General features: G+C 37.0%; 2 protein-coding genes and 1 pseudogene across 2 annotated transcripts; all 3 read left to right on the forward strand.

The window, feature by feature from the left end:
* The first annotated feature begins 563 nt into the window (after window positions 1-563).
* On the forward strand, window positions 564-4,294 carry LOC106303424 (annotated as a pseudogene).
* A 3,135-nt stretch (window positions 4,295-7,429) lies between these two features.
* Window positions 7,430-10,521, forward strand: LOC106303425 (gamma-glutamyltranspeptidase 3-like). The gene is made up of 7 exons (XM_013739697.1): window positions 7,430-7,556; window positions 7,889-8,199; window positions 8,671-9,195; window positions 9,281-9,519; window positions 9,587-9,836; window positions 10,053-10,190; window positions 10,267-10,521. Exons 1-7 carry the CDS (start codon window positions 7,430-7,432, stop codon window positions 10,519-10,521), a joined length of 1,845 nt encoding a protein of 614 aa, XP_013595151.1.
* A 910-nt stretch (window positions 10,522-11,431) lies between these two features.
* Window positions 11,432-14,110, forward strand: LOC106306744 (gamma-glutamyltranspeptidase 3-like). The gene is made up of 5 exons (XM_013743475.1): window positions 11,432-11,667; window positions 11,787-12,112; window positions 12,347-13,369; window positions 13,447-13,584; window positions 13,675-14,110. The coding sequence occupies exons 1-5, from the start codon at window positions 11,538-11,540 to the stop codon at window positions 13,966-13,968; spliced, it is 1,911 nt and encodes a 636-aa protein (XP_013598929.1). The 5' UTR covers window positions 11,432-11,537; the 3' UTR covers window positions 13,969-14,110.
* Window positions 14,111-18,076: the final 3,966 nt, after the last annotated feature.

The following is an 18,076-nucleotide window of genomic DNA, read 5'->3' on the forward strand; positions in this document are numbered from 1 at the left end:
GGCCACGAGGCCTGATTAGGAGATTGATTAAAAGTTTTCTTTCGTTCTGTCTATATAAAGACATTCCTTCTAAAGAGACTAACACACCTCTCTCCAGTGCCTCTCCCTCCCTCCCTCTTCAAATCTCACCTCTTTGATTGTATCTCCATCCAAATATTGATTCAAGACTATCCAATGGGTCCAGCTAAATTGCAAGATCCACATTTGGACGTCGAAGAAAATATTACAATGATACAAGAACACTTGATATGGCGCGAATCTGACATCAATAAAATTAAAGTAAGTCAATAAGAAATCAGATTTGCAAAAAAAAATTAAAGACTACCAATGGCGTTATACTTGTCTCTGTTTCTTGTCAAGGTTTGGTTTGCTTTTCGTTTTTATTCTTCCATTTTTTTTCGTTTTTATTCTTCCATTTATAACCTATCGTACACGTTTAAACATTTTCTTGTTTGGTTACAATCTTCTAAGAATCTGAGACTAAACCGTAAATCTTCTTGTGTAAATGATCAGGCATTGTACTTAGCAGACACTTCCCCGGCCAAGAAACTGAAACCAAAAGCAATGGAAAAATGGCTGTTGTGACGTCGGAAAAAGGGGTCGTGACGGCTGATCACGAGACATGTTCCGAGATCGGAGCTGACGTGCTAAGAAGACTCGGCGGCACCGCCGTGGATGCAGCAGTGGCTGTCGCGTTTAGCTTAGGTGTGTAATCCATCGTCGAGTGGAATCGGCGGTGGATCCTTAATGGTTGTGGGTTCATCAGCCAGCTCGGTAGCCACGGCTTATGATATGAGAGAAACCGCTCCATTGGCTGCTTCACAAGTTCTTAATAAAAACATTTTACATCTTTCATTACATTTTATTTACTACTCTTTCACTTTCTTCAAAAGTGCCATTTTAACATTTTTCACACGAATGTATTTATGTTTTATTAATTATACATATTTAGCTAATAATGTTAGAGATAAATAAAATTACATATAAGATTAATTCAGTTACAGTTACTATTAATATTAAGTTTAAAAAGTATACCTTGCATAGAAATTTTAAAATGATATTAATTATGTGATAAGAAAAAAATGTCAAAATAACATTTTTATGAAACAGAGGGATTAAATTACAACAAACTTCCTACTATGTAATGCAATAACATGAGCAGTGGATATCTCACCATCAATAGTAAACAAGTAAGAAAAAGAGTGTAAAAACAAGAATATATTCTTGTATGAAACTTTCTAATAAATTTTGAGAGATTAGAGTACAACATGTTTGTCCAAAAAAAAAAAGAGTACAACATGTTTATTTTTAAGTGGTACAACTATTTTTAAGATTAAAATTTTATTATAATTATAGTACTTCTAAATACTAATATATTAATGGATACAAACCCATTTTGAAAAACCCATGAGTAATGATGCTCTAACAATCTATAACCAAACTTTGTAATTGTTAAATTGTAATAGGATATGTTTGAGAACAGAGAAGCCGAGAGAATAGTAGGACCATTGTCAATAGCAGTTCCTGGAGAAATAGCCGGACTTTATAAAGCATGGGAGACACACGGTCGTGTCCCATGGAAACTACTTGTCGAACCATCTATCAAGCTGGCGCGAGACGGTTTCCAGGTTGGTTCGCATCTCGACTTCGCCTTGTCCAAGAACGAGGCTATGATCAAGAATGACAATGGTCTGAAGAGTGTTTTTACTAAAGAGGGAGAATTGTTGAAGAAAGGGGATATATGTTACAACACAAAACTAGCTGATACCTTAGAATCAGTTGCTGAGAAAGGGATGAAGGCGTTTTACGAAGAGGATGTGGCGGAGAAGCTTGTGAACGATGTGAGGGAGGCTGGAGGGATCATAACAATGGATGATTTGGAGAGTTATGAAGTTTAGGTGAGTGATGCGATGGTTGTTGATGATGTTATGTGGTATAAAATACGTGGCATGTGGCCTCCGGCTTGTGGAACTACTGGTTTTGCAATGGTGAGGAGGATGATGACTTCTTTTTCGATATTGGTTATATATAACTATGTGAAAGTGTTAATAGCTTTCATGTTTTGATGTTGAAATAAACAGATAATGAATGTACTAGAGAGGTACATGAAAGTCAAGGTTACTGATGAGAATCTTGGTTTGCATCGACTTATAGAAGTCATGAAACATATGCTTGCAGCTAGAATGGATCTTGGAGATCCTGCGTTTGTTGATGGCATTGCTAATGTTGTGGCAATTTGCTCTCAAAGTCTTATGCCGAAACAATACAGAACAAAATATCGGACAACACGACGTTCCCACCAGAAAATTACCTCAATACGTAAGTGGTTGATGTAACCAAAGTTGGCTTTATGAGAATCTTTTTATAGATTTATGTATTGTTTGTTGTGATAGATATAATCAGCTTGAGGACCAAGGGACGACTCACTTTTGTGTGGTGGATAAAGATAGAAATGCGGTGTCGATGACAACAACTGTGAACTATGCGTTCGGGTCAGGGTTTATGTCGCCTTCAACAGGTATTATACTTAACGGCCAGATGGAGGATTTTGCTGTATCAACCCTGGTCTCTTCTTATAGCCTCCCTCCAGCACCCACGAACTACATTTCCCCAAAGAAGAGGGCTTTGTCTTCTATGATGCCATTGATAATTACAAAGGTAACTTCATGAACAAAAAAAAATCAAGAAAATCCATTCCTTTGTTTTGTCTCAATCAATACAAAACCAAGACAAGGGACAGCCAAATCAAAGGATTCTTGGTAGGGGTGGGCGTTCGGGTATCCGTTCGGGTTCGGGTCGGGTATTTCGGTATAAAGGTATAGAATCCGTTCGGGTATTTCTGTATTTCAGGTCAGGTTTGGCTATTTTTACTTCGGGTTCGGTTATTTCGGATCGGGTTCGGATATTTAAATTTTGAAAAAAAAATTTACATTTTTCATTTCTCAAATTTCTTGTATTTAAAAATATAACTTCCACTTAACTAATTTTTTATTTTTAATAGATTGAATGGTTAATAGATATAGACATAACATTTTGAAACTAAAAAAAACATTAATTTAGTTATTGTTTTTAAATTTTGGATGTAACTTGTTATTAATTTTTGAAATTAAATGTTTGACATCCATTTTAATTGAGTAGCAAATCATTTTCTCCTCAATTCTATGTATATCATATGAACTTAAAGTATGTGTAGTATCAATACAAATATTTTATATAAAATGAGAGATGTAAACTAGAAATATATGGTTAATTATACATATGTTCGGTTATCTTCGGATATCCATTCGGGTTCGGATATTATCCGTTCGGGTTCGGATATCCAATCTCTCCTAATTCAATACCCGTTCGGATATTTTACTACTTCGGTTCGGATTTCGGTTCGGGTTTTTTGGATCGGGTTCGGGTGCGGCTTCGGATATCGGGTAAAGTTCCCACCCCTAATCCTTGGTAAGCTAACAATATTGATTGTTTTTTCTGGTAGGACAATGACCTGGTCGGAGTAATTGGTGCGAGCGGTGGGCCTTATATATTTCCTGCGGTGATCCAAGTGTTCCTCAATCACTTTATCTTCAAGATGAGTCCTCTAGAGGCTGTTCAGAGACCAAGAGTTTACCCTAAGGTAATGCATCAAAGACAACACACATTTAATGGGGAGGATTTTTTATCTAATAATTTTTTTTTAAATTTTTGCGGTTGAAACCAAACACGGTGTTATATGAGGACATGACAGTGTACAATGGAGATCATATTAAGCTTACAGAAGAGACTCGAGAGTTCTTGAAGGCGATAATGAGCTTACAAAGTGTAAGTTTAGGGTTACTTCGAATACAAGATATATATAGTAGCATCTCCCATCTAAAACCCTAGACTATACGGACTCATGGGCCTAAGCTCACGATCAGATGTAACATCCATAATAACTTGATGCAACGCTCTTGATGCAACTGAGTCGGTATGATGTATGTGATGTAACATCCATCGCTTAGATGTAACATCCAGATTCAAGGCATATCAACAAATCTCCATCTTGATTTGAATCCTCCCAATAACAGAAGTACCAGATGCACCTTCAAGTGTCAGATGCACCAGATGCACCTTCAAGTGTCAGATGTACCAGATGCGTTTCTCTGTGCCAGATGTACCAGATGCGCCATCAGCGCCAGATGTACAAGATGCACTATTAACGCCAAATGTACCAGAAGCGTTCTTCAACGCCAAATGTACCATCGCTCTCTTTGTCTCAGATGTCCCTTCGGACCAGATGTGTTGCTATGATGAACCAGACGCCCTTTAACGGCCAGATGCTCAACTAGAGCCAGACTCTCGTCATCATTCGGATATCCCAACAGACCAGATGTCCCAACGGACCAGATGTCCCAACGGACCAGACGCCCCAACGGGCCAGATGTCCCAACGGGACGCCCCAACGGGCCGGATGTCCCAACGGACCGGATGTCCCAACGGACCAGATATCCTTGCAGACCAAATGTCCTTGCAGACCAGATGCCCCAACGGGCCAGATGTCCTTGCGGACCAGATGCCCCGACGGGCATGATGCCCCAACGGGCTAAACCATATACGTGGTAAGATGAACATTTGCAGTGCACAGAATACTGATAAGTTCATATGAAGACATCACGAACCTTGTCAACACCTCATTGATGTAGGCCTTCTGTGACAAGAACAACTCCTTCTCCCTATCTCTGAAGACTTCATCCCTAAAATCTTCATTGCTGCACCCAAATCCTTCATCTCAACTTCAAAACCCAGAAGCTCCAGCTTCTCGATGTCACACTTCTCTTCAGCTAACAACATGTCATCCACGTAGAGTACCAAACAGATGAACGTCGCATCCTTCAACTTACTCATGCAGACACACCAATCATAAGGACTTCTGATGTAGCCCAACTTGATTATATAGCTGTCGAGTCTTTTGTACCATCCTCTGAGAGATTGCTTAAATCCACAAAGTGACTTCTGAAGCGTACACACATAGTCATCCTTTTCAGGAACTCGACAACCATCTGGCTGAGTCATGTATATCTCCTCTAGCTCTCCATGAAGATACACTGTCTTCACATCAAATTGCTCAAGCTCCAAATTTGTAAAACAATTTTTTTTTTTTAAAACATCTATCTTTTTGAAATGAGTGGAGTAGTTTTAAAAGGAGAAAATTACGAACATAAAAATTAAGACTCGTGAATATCATTGACTAAGATCGAGTTGTTAGCGTTGACAGAGCTACGTAAAAAAGCTGTCCACATATTTTTTTGTCGGCAGAAACGTGTTTTTTTTTTTGTTAAGTATGTGAATCTCATTACCAAAATAATGAATCATGGATATACAATTGGTTACGAAATAATCAAAACCATGTGAATCTAAGCAGCTAATTAAAGCATGGATCTGTGAAAGCCCCAAAAAAAGCTAAAAATGACATTCACCGATAATGAAGGTTCAACTAAGCCTGTAAGGATTAGTCAAAGCCTAACTTAAACTACTTCCTAAACATCAGTACAGTTCCAGTAGACCGATTGCAGAACTTGCATCCGGAGCCTGAAGCAAGAGCGACAATCGTTGGAGAAAATCAGCCGGAGAATAATCTTAGGACCCGAAGATTATCCCGAAGGCGACCCGAAAGGACAACATGCGAAGCGGGGTTGACAAAGTCCGGGTCCGGCCATCACCGGAGGAGTCCACTCTAGACGCCGAAGCAACTCCAGAGATCACCATTGCTGCAACCTGTAATCCCTCAACCGAAGAGAAGACGCCAGCAGTTAAAGAACAGAGCAAACGCAAGCGGAAGGAAGCGGCGGTTTTATGGCTCTTGACACCGGTCCCTTCCCCAGAGCTGAGAACTCAAAAGATTTCCAGCATCTGAACAAGGATGAGGCAGGGCACATCTACGGTGACACTTCTTCTGGAACAGAGGAGCTGATGGCAAATCAACTCCGATCAACAGGCAACTGGGACAGCCGTCATGCTCAATGTTGTAGGAAGAAGACCAAATAGAAGTCCCCAGCGACTGTCTCTGAGTGCCTTTTCATCACAGATCTGAGATCTAGATGGGGAAGTTCTAACGGAATGAACGAATAGGAGGAAGATGGAGAGTGGAGGAGGAAAGCAAAGCTTGAGTAGCTACTGCAGCGACGAACAACGACTCCAACGTTCCACCGCGATTTAAATCTGACCCAGATTCAACGAAACCCTAGCACCGTGAGCTAGGAAAATGTGTAAAATTGTATCTCGGATCTGACAAATTACCTCTAATGTTCAAGTCCTCAAAAGTATTTGATTCTGTTGCTGTGAATAAATGCGAATCAAACTTGAAAAAAGCAAAGAACAAAACATATTGAAATAAATACATGTTTCAGGCTTTGTATATTATTATGTGAATGAATAACTATATCTTTAAACTCATATTCATATCAGCGTCAAAATCTGATTTTTTTATTTTTTAGGAATACATATTTTCTAAAAAATAAATCATACCATACCGGGACTGCGTGATTCTGCACCTCTTAGATGTCAATCTTGATAGCGAGTTTATCTTCTTTACGTTTATAACGCGCATTCAGACTATGTGGGTCCATCGAATGCTGGATTTTTACTAGGTACACTGAGATTTAAGACACATCTAGATGTAACAATTCTTAGTTTAAGTCACATTTATTCACTGGAGATACGCATGGTGATATTAAAAGACTAGGTGATGCACGATATAACAAAGTCATTGCTATATATTATAAAAAAGAACTGCATAACTAACAATAACATGCAACCAGTAACCAACAATCTCTCTCTCTCTCTCTCTCCTTCTCTCTCTCTCTCTCTAGTATATTTTGCTGTCCAAAAGAAATAAAAATGACGAATAGTGGGGGAATCAATTAAGACTAATTAACATCACAATTTCGAGATAGCAGCTGGTACGTACCAAACTTAAATTATAAATATTTGTTTTTTTTTTAAATCATAAATAATTGTATGATGTTTTCACATGAAATAACGTTTGTAATAATATTTTTCTTTTCTTCATGCCTCAAAAATTGTATCAAACAGTGTTTTAAATAATGAATGCATCATCGGCCGATTGCGTCAACGTTTTCAAAGTCTGTTCCCACCCTTGCATTACGATGATTGTATATATAAGTAATGAGAAACACATGACTGATGCAGAAAAGCTTAGTTATATATATTAACTAACTATACAATATAATAGTTACGTAAACGACGTGCAGTTTCATGCAACATTAACACATTTTAGGGCTATAGTACATCATCTAATCTCAGTCTCTCTCTCTCTTTCTCTCTCTCTCTCCATCCAGCTATAAAAATCTCATCTCTCCGATTATATCTCCACATTTCCAAATACTTTTGAATCGATACTTGACTCATTAGTAAAAGAAGTATACACAAAATGGGTCGGGGTACAATGCGAGATCCATTTTTGGACATCGAAAAGTCGGACACGACGATTTCTGAAGTCAATGAAAACAGGCCAAGAAGAAATCAGATTGCAATTGCCTTGTGTTTGTCTCTCTTTCTTGTCGGAGGCGCAGGTATTGCCTTCTTTTGCTTTCTCTGTAACTCACAGTCTTAGACTATGCTTTTAGCTAAATCGAACTTTTGTTTAGTTTGTGTATTTGACTATTTTCTATTTATGAAAATATAGATAAGGTTTTTGTTTCCTTTTGGATTCAATTTATAGTTCTAAACATATACCATTTTCAATAATAACGAAATTTTTAGTTAGTTGGTTTATAGTCTTGTAGGTTTTATTCAGTTCCTACATTTTTGTCACAATATATTTTTTTAGATAAATGAAGTCCATAATACAAATGAATTACAAGAAGTGCAATAATATGAAATATATTTCTTGTATAATTATCAGGTTTTACGTGGACCAGCTATTTTACTGGCGAAGAAACAGAAACCAAAAGCAATGACAAAGACTTCGTTGTGACGTCGAAAACCGGCGTCGTGGCGGCCGACCACGAGACATGTTCAGACATTGGCGCGGACGTGCTAAGACGACTCGACGGCTCCGCCGTAGACGCCGCAGTGGCCGTAGCATTTTGCTTAGGTGTCGTGAATCCTACGTCTAGTGGAATCGGTGGTGGAGCCTTCATGGTCGTCGGCTCTGCATCCGGTTCGGCGATAGCTTATGACATGCGAGAAACCGCTTCTTCCACTGCATACAAGGTTCTTCTCATCACTAACAAAGTTACATGTTCTATTTTTTCTATCTTTTGTTCGTCTTTTTAAGTATGTATATATTTACGTTCTTTCAAGTTACATCACTAACCTGAAAGAAATTTGTTACGTACAAAAATTATAGAAAATATTATAAGTAATAAAAATAAGGCTATTATTGACAAAATAAACTAATAAACAGTTGCTAAAAAGTTCCATATATCGCAAATAACTATGTTTAAAAAGTAGTTATAAACTTAATTTTTAATAGTTATTTTTTTTCTTTTGTTATCAACAATTCACATATGCATACGACTTATTAGGTTTCAACTTTAAACCACTAGATTGAAATTTCCGATGAATGAATAAAATTCTTTCAATGCGACTAATTTGAAAATTCTTTTGTTTATGATAGCAGAATTTTTGTAGTACGCGAAAACTTTGTAATTTTTGTTTATAAATTGTAAAACTCCTTAATAGGAAATGTTCGAGGGCAAAGTGGACAAGCAACAAAAAGGACCATTGTCTGTAGCAGTTCCAGGAGAGGTTGCCGGTCTTTACCAAGCGTGGACGAACAACGGCCGCCGTGTCCAGTGGAAACAGCTGGTCGAGCCGTCTATTAAACTTGCTCGAGACGGTTTCGTGGTTGGTCCGCATCTCGCCTTCGCGTTATCCACCAACGAGGAAAAGATCAGGAATGATACTGGTTTAAAGAGTGTTTTCGTTATCGGAGACAAACTGTTGACGAAAGGTGATACATGTAAGAACATCGAACTCGCTGAGACCTTGAAAAAAGTGGCGCAGAACGGGATGAAAGCGTTTTACCAAGATGATGTAGCGAAAAATCTTGTAAATGATCTGATGAAGGCTGGAGGGAACATGACGTTGGAAGATTTGAGGAACTATAAAGTTAACGTGACGGTTGCAATGGTTGTAAATGATGTTATGGGGTTTAAACTACAAGGACTGTGGCCTCCGTCTAGTGGAACGCCCGGTTTTGCAATGGTGAGAATGATGACTCATTTTTCGATATATAAATGGTGTTCAATGTGAATAACATATTTCATGTTTTGATGTTGGAAACAAACAGGTTATGAATATATTGGAGCAATACAAATATATAGATGGTATTGATAAGAATCTTTTTCTGCATCGAGTTATAGAAGCCATAAAGTTTATGCTTGCAGCTCGAATGGATCTTGGAGATCCTGCGTTTGTTGAGGGGATATCTGAAGTTGTGAAAAATATGACCTCTAAGAGTTGGGCCCAAAAGATTCAGGAAAAGATATCCGATGACAAGACTTACCCACCAGATTATTACCGCAGCAAGTAAGTGACTGATTTAACTATGTGGATTGACAGAGCCTGCTTATGTACTAACTTGTGTTATAAACAGATACAAACAGCTCAAGGATGAAGGGACGAGCCACTTCTGTGTAGTGGATAAAGATAGAAACGTTGTGTCGATGACAACAACTGTGAATCACGCGTTCGGGTCAGGGTTTATGTCGACTTCTACCGGTATTATACTCAACAACCAGATGGCTGATTTCTCGGTAACATCCGAGGAATCTGCACCGCCCGCGAATTACATCGAGGCAAACAAGAGGCCTTTGTCTTCCATGATGCCTTTAATCATCACAAAGGTAATTTATACATGCGAAATCAAGAACAGAAGTTCGTTTTCTTCGTTTTTGTCAAGCAAAACATAACTGTCAAAACTAGTGTCTCAATCAAATAGAAGAGTTTAGGTTCTTTACAGTCTCAGTGAACAAAAAGAATGAGATATACTTGTCTTAACAAACAATACAGAGTAATAACAGAGGAATATAATTGCTTAATTGCTTTTTTTTTCCTGGTAGGACAATGAGCTAGTCGGAGTTATTGGAGCGAGCGGCGGAATCTATATAATTCCGGCGGTAATCCAAGTGTTCCTCAATCACTTTGTCTTGAATATGAGTCCTCTAGAGGCTGTGAAGAGTCCAAGAGTGTATCACAAGGTACGTGCATCAATGGCAAACAGACAATTTTTCAACAAGTTTTGAATCATCAAATTGATCTTTTGGTTTTGTACAGTTGGAACCAAACCAAGTGTTATACGAAAACTGGACAGTGTACAATCAAGATCACATTTTGCTTAACAAAGAGACTCGAGACTTCTTGAAGACGAAAAAACATGAACTAGTGTCTACATCAATGGGAGCCACTGTTCAGTTTGTTGTTCAAGACAGACAAGTTCTGACGGCAGTTAGTGATCTCCGGAAAGATGGGAAGCCAGCTGCTGCTGATGCTGCTCCAACTCTTGCTCCTGCTCCTTCTCCTATGTTTTGAATTTATCAGCCACCATAATTTCTGCTTCATTTCCCTTTTAAATATTTTTATAATCTAATTTAAATATAGTTAAAACTTCTTTAAATAGTTGATTATGTCTTTCTATAAAAATCTGTTAGAGCATCTTCATTGAGAGCTGCTCAATGTGCCTTTCAAGAATAAACAACTTTAAGTAATAAAAAAACTCTTGAGAGTGTGTGACATGAATTTTTCATATGAGAAATTTTTAAAAAGTTGAGTGATTCTTTGAGCACTTGCTTAAATATCATTGGTTTATATAATTTTTTGATTCCTCAATTTAATTATTTAATTAAACTACTTAAAAATATTATTATGCCTTTAGAATATCATTGGTTTAGATATTCTATTATATTACTTGGGTATGCCTTTAGAATAAGAAGCACCACTTTTGATGGGTCCTTCTTAATTTCTTAATGAAATTTGAACTTTTTTTTTTAGTTTCTTTTATTTTGAATGTCGATGATATTTGACCTTTTCTCAGTATTAAAATTTTTTGACAATTATCCCAAAAACAAATTTGTGGACAAGAGATGTTAAGATAAGATTATTAAAAACTGTCATTTTTTTCCATTTATAATTTTTTGACATTTTAAAAATCTTTTTCTTTTTTTTTTGACATCAATTGGATTGACAAGGTGTTATTTATAACCAGTCCTACAATTTAAAATCTTATTGAGAGCATGTAGATGGGTTTCTATATTTAAAACAAAAAAAGGTCTCAATCACTTCCTTTCCTTTTATGTAGAGCCTATTATATATGTATATATATATATATATTTTAATTTATCTTTTAAGCCATCTTAAAAGTAAACTGATTGGGTTTCAGACTAGTATTGCGTGTAGAGTTTTGTTTAGAAGAATATTTAGACAACCAATCATAAACTTAGAAGAATAAATCCAAAAACACATAACAACTTGGGAATCTAAACTCTCTTTTGGACCCCATTCACTATCTTCTCTCTTAGATTCAGAGAGGAAAGAGATAGATATCGAATATGGTTCACACAATCCTCGCTGATCCTCTTCTAGGAATCAACCAAGAAACGGTCGCAGAGACTAAGAAACACAGAAACAATCTGAGGCTTGCTCTTCCTCTGCTTCTTCTGACTCTAGTCTCGATCTCAGGTCTGTTTCCTTTCCTTTAATAATACAGGAACCATTACATGACCTGATACAACAATAGTGATTATACCAACGCCATTCACTTTTGCAAGAACGTTAAGTCTTTTGTTCTCTGTCTGTAGGTTATTGCTTTAGTAACAACATAACAGTTTGGTTGTCGAGAGAAGCGACCAACCGTCACAGCCATGCAACCAGAAGTGACGCGGTTGAGTCAGAGAACGGTGTTGTCGCTGCTGACGACGGCAGGTGCTCGGATATTGGTGTCTCTGTTCTCAGAAGAGGTGGGCATGCGGTTGACGCCGCCGTGGCTACTTCCTTATGCGTCGGTGTTGTTAATCCCATGTCTAGCGGAATTGGCGGTGGAGCCTTCTTGATAGTTAGCTCCATGGAAGATTCTAAAGCTGAGGCCTTTGACATGAGAGAAACCGCTCCATTAGCTGCTTCTAAGGTATAAAGTCTCTACTTGATCTATTTTTCAATTTAGTACAATAGGGCCGGCCCTGAGATTCAAGAAGATTGAAACACATATATATATATATATATATTTTTAATCATCTGAGGCCAAATGATATAATACATATTAATCATTAATATTTTGATGGCCATAGGCGAATGTTTCATTTCGCTATGCTCAGAACCGGCTTTGAGTACATTGTGTTTAGCTTTTGAACTGACGGTGCAGGACATGTATAAGAGCGATGAGGACGCGAAGTCCATAGGCGCGTTGTCTATGGGAGTCCCAGGAGAGATAGCTGGACTCTACGAGGCCTGGAAACGGTACGGCCGTCTTCCATGGAAGCCGCTTTTCGAGCCAGCTATTGAGCTGGCCCGAGGCGGCTTCGTGGTGGCTCCGTATCTCGGACGAGCCATATCGAAACACTCTTCGATGATACTTAAAGACCCGGGTTTGCGTAATGTCTTCTCAAGAAACGGACAGGTTTTGAATCCCGGTGAGACTTGCTATAACCCGGAACTAGCTCGGAGTCTGGAGATGATCTCCAGGCTAGGTCCGGCTGCGTTGTACAACGGGACAGTAGGCCAAAAGCTCGTCAACGATGTGAAAAAGGCGGGAGGGATCATAACTATGGATGACTTAAGAAGTTACAAAGTCAGAGTAACCAATGCAATGGCTTCGGATGTTATGGGTTACAAGATCTACGGAATGCCACCTCCGTCGAGCGGAACGGTTGGTTTCTCGATGGTTATGAACATCTTGGACAGCTACTCGGAGCTATACACTGGTTCAGGTAATGATCTTGGCCTCCACCGTTTGATAGAAGCAATAAAACATATGTTCGCAGCTCGGATGGATCTTGGAGACCCTGAGTTTGTCAACATAACAAACGCTATGAACCACATGCTATCAAAGCCTCGTGCGGAAAGTATACGAGAGAGGATCTTGGACAACACGACGTTCCCTCCTGAGTACTATTTGAACCGTTGGAGCCAGCTTAGAGACCAAGGGACGAGTCATTTCTCCATTGTGGATTCGGAGAGAAACACTGTGTCTATGACGACAACTGTGAACTATGTTTTTGGTGCTGGAGTCTTGTCTCCTTCCACGGGGATCGTGCTTAACAACGAGATGGATGATTTCTCTGTACCGACGGAGAACACTCCTGACAATCTCCCTCCTGCTCCTACAAACTTCATTGAACCAAACAAGAGACCATTGTCTTCCATGACACCTCTTGTTATCACCAAGGCAAACTGTTTCACTCTTATTATCAAACTCACAAACTCACACTCCATGAAAACTCACGGTTGTGTTCTGTTTTGCAGGACGGTGAATTGGTGGCAACGCTTGGAGGAAGCGGAGGAATGAAGATAATCCCGGCGGTGATTCAAGTCTTCCTTAACTTCTTTGTGTTGAAGATGAAACCGTTAGAAGCTGTAGAGAGTGCAAGAGTTTACCATAAGGTGACAAAAACTACATATCATATTTTACTAACATTCAGATGAAATTAATAATCATTGTTTCTTATGTTGGTTATTGACTTATTGTTGCAGTTAATACCGAACGTTGTTCAATATGAGAACTTCACGGCGATTAACGGTGATCACATAGGAGTTACTAAAAATAGCGAGATGTTTTTAGCAGAGAGGGGACATGAGCTTGAGGAGATATCAGGTGGAGCTATTGTTCAACTTATTGTTCAGAGTTACAAGGAAGAAGAAGATGAGATGATTATTGAACTTGGAAGGAAGCTTGGTAAAGACTCTAGCAAGAGACTGAAACCTTTCAAGGGATTGCTCACTGCAGTTAGTGACCCTCGTAAAGATGGTAAGCCAGCTGCAGTTTGATTTTTACTAATAGTTTCCTCATATTCAAGTATCATTTTCTATCATTTAAAGTTTAATAAACGATGTATATAAAACTTTATTATTATTAAATTGTAAATTACAGTTTGGTAAAAGGAAAATCAAACCTAAAGTTATTACATTATTCTCACATTGTGTTTTCAGACAAATTTTCTGAGCGTTGAGCCTCTTCTACAGCTGTGTCAAACCCAAACGATCTATCTATAATCTGTACATGAGAAAGATACAAACGTTTGTCTGAAAACACACATAAGAAGCTTATTAACTGGATAACGATCACACATTTCTAAACAAGATAAGCTATTGATTCAGTTACGTAGGGGAAAAGTAACGAACTTGGAAAGAAAGTTAACGGTCACTTACTTAACAACAGAGTAAGCAGCGTTGTCTTGTAATGGATTTGGATATGTCTGAAAACATAAATAAAAACAGTAACTTAAAACCAAACATCTCATAAAGTTTCAGACTTTTTTTTCCCGCTCGCACACATTTGCAGAATTCTTCACATTATCGTACAAGAGGATTTGGGATGTAATGAGAGAAATGAGGAACGTCTTCAAGAACATAACCGTCCGGACCGGTAACGATCTTCCGGTCAGAGTTCAGGGAAGAAGTTGCCATCACCAACCTTGTCGGAGACCCAAATGTCTGACTACCGGAGAGAGAAGCAATCAAGCGGAGACCCGTGTCGAAGCTCAACGATCGATATTTTTTATTGAGTCTAGGGATTAAAGACCCAAATTGATGATGATCGGTTTCAGAGGCCGTACTCCGGTTTGAGGATGACCGGAACCTATGCGAATCCATACAATGAAAATATCAGAGGAGGAGAATATTCTCAAACTATTAACAACTGATCCTGTTTAGTATTATTATGTGTGGACTATTTATTTGTGGTCGAATCATATGTGTTTAACCAGTGTTTTTAAAACCGGACTGGAAGCTGAACCGAAATTTTTTGGATCACGGTTCAATATGGTTTGACCGGATCAAATCTAATTCACTAATCTGGTTTAATATACTTTTAGTATATAAATTTTAAAATAATATTAGTAAATATGATACATAATTAAAATATAAATAACTTTTAAACATAAAACATTATAAATATAAAACTAGTTTTATGTTCATATGGATGATTTATAGATTTTTGATAGTTTTTAGTAGTTTAATAACTTTAAGATCCAATCCGGCTACGTGATCGGTTCATGGTTGAACCAATTATTAGATTCAATCTGGTTATATACTCGGTTCATAGTTGAACCCGGTCCAACCATCGGATCGGTCCGGTTTTAAAAACACTGTGTTTAATTGACAATCTAAACAATACTGACAGACAGCTTTTGAATTATAAAATGCAATAAACAAGACCTCGAAGACACTGATTCAGTGAGACTACTTTATAATATTGAGCATTTTAAAGCAAAAGGAAGTTTTTGGGCCTTCTTAGTGCAATTGTTCGGCCCACAGCCCACAGAACCTCGCATATGTTCTAAATTGCCCATAGACGACTAAGTTCTTAAACCCATCCATTTTCTTAACTAACCTAACCAGAATTTGCCTCTCCCGATATATGTTTAACTTATGTAAATTTCATAGGTTATCCTTTTTACTACTGCGTTTTAGTGACAATTGTTTAATGAGTTTACGTCTGATTTAGTTTTCAATAGTGTACTTTCACATGAAATATTTATGGTAGATTATACTAGAAAACGATAAACTATATTTTAAGCTTTTTCGCTCAAGTCTTACTCCATAATCTTTTTGTTGTTGTTATCCAATTCAACCTGAAAAAGTACAACTAATTGAGCCGGAACCCTTCTCAAAGAACGTACGAATCCAGAAGATCGAGCAAAACTTCTCATTTTTAAGGTGTAGTATTCCTCTAAATTTAAACTTCAGCTAAATAATACTAGGGCTGCGACTTCGGATATTCGGGTCGGGTTCGAGTAAGATCCATATATCTTCCGGATATTTGGTCCTGTGGACACTAATATTTGTATGTATAAGCCAAGAACCAATCTTCATCCAATGCCATACCATATATCTTTTTTCTTTTTTTTCATACCATATATCTTCTGTAAGTTATCCTCTCTCATGCGTGTTATACCTCTAATCATACTCATTTTAAAACAAAAGAAACTTGAAATAAATAAAAGATTACGTCGAGAAATATTGTCTCTTGTTTTTCATTTTTATTTTCTAGTTTTTTGACTCATTTATTTGGTTGCATTTTCTATTTTTATTAATGCTGATAATTTTTTTAAAAATAATACATCACATCAGTGTTCTACGATTTTCGATGTGTTTGCAAAAAAAAATCATAACCTAAATTGTTTTTATGTTTAAATCTTCATTTAGCATCCAAAAAGTTAGAACTGATGATTTATAACTTCATGATCCGAAATGGGATAAAAACGAAGGTAAAACTTCTGTAAGTTTTAAATTTAGTCTAAAAAGTTATAGACAATTACATAAAATACAAATTATGACAAAATATATGATAATCCAGACAAAAAGGCAATCATTTGCATCTATATGTTTTATTCAGGACACATCTTTGGCCCCTCCATGATTTCATTCTTTGACTCCCAACATTTTCTAAAAAAATCTTTAGTTAACAATATATATAACATAACTATATGTGTATTCTGTATACACATATAGGATTTTTTCCTCTTTTTCCTTTGGTGGTGTTTTGCCGTTGGGATTGAGATGACCTTTTGTGTATTCTTAACTCAAATCTCTTAACGATAAAGTTACAATCCTTGAGAAATCGAAATGCTTTTAGCTTAATCTATACTAGATTTAGTTTTATTATAAATAAGCTAGATTTTGCTGTCCTGCTTATATATTCGAATTAATATATAACCATTATATGTTTATTTCAACCCTTCATTTTGATCCCGCTAATTAAAAAAGAAAAATAGATGGGAATATTTCTGTCACATTAAAATTACTAACCTAAATTTCTTACACATTATATTGGATCAACCAACAAAATATAATATACATTGATAATAATATCGTCTCACCAGTCACCAGGTTGGGTATATCAAAATTTACGTTTGGATAGTAACGTCCAACGGCTCTAGAATGTTTCGCAATTTAAATTTTTAGAAACATAGTTGTAAAAGACAAAATGTCGACGAGTTTGAAGATCTAAAACTACAATCCAATTCAGATATATCGTTTGTGGAGCCTACATTAATCTTAATTCATACATCATAAAGAGCCGTCTCAGGTTATTGACATGACACTTTCTAGACCAACAGTCGGCCGGTTGTAAAATACAGCGTCACAGGAACTCAAGAACGGTAATAACTTTTCTGCGACGAATGATTTTCGTTTATTCATAAAATTCCGTTGTTCGTTTATATAATTATATTTTCGTTACGGACAGAAACTTTTTTTTGTATTCTATCTTACGTTTATGATCTCAGCATGAAGCTTCTTCGCAAAGTTTCAGGGTACGGTACACGTTTCTTTTACCCTTGTATTGTATCCTATTTATTCGCTTGGTTTCTTCGTTAGCTTTGACCGTATATATATATATTAAAAATTGATGAAAAACCATAGAAGATTGATTATGCGAAGAACTTTATAATCATTACAGTCAAGGTACTTGAGATCAATGAAGAAAAAAATAACATATATTCATAATTCATCTAGAGTATTATGAAATGGTATGTTAGAGAACGCGTACAATAAATATGTTTCAAGAACAAATACTTCTTTCATCAAGAAAACTAGAAAAGGAACAGGCACTGCTTTAAAGTTTAAACTAATAAGCGTAATATTTTCAGGGTTATACTTCATTAAAGATTTTTTAGGAAAAGGAAATTATTGTCTGATTTGAAACATATGTAAGAAGAATAATTGCCATGATTTCGTAATTCATGCTAACGTAAACGGAACTACAAGGACACCATATAATAATATAAAACAAATCAAATTAAACTACAACGCGAATATAATAAGAAAATTAAGGGATGTTGTGGTCCATATGATGGGTACACTGCTCAAATTGCCTTACTTATCAAGCAATCTATTAATTCCTTTATCTCTGCAGAAATTGAAATAAAATAAA

The sequence above is a fragment of the Brassica oleracea genome, chromosome C7 (assembly GCF_000695525.1).
Source record: "Brassica oleracea var. oleracea cultivar TO1000 chromosome C7, BOL, whole genome shotgun sequence".
Taxonomy (NCBI): Eukaryota; Viridiplantae; Streptophyta; class Magnoliopsida; order Brassicales; family Brassicaceae; genus Brassica; species Brassica oleracea.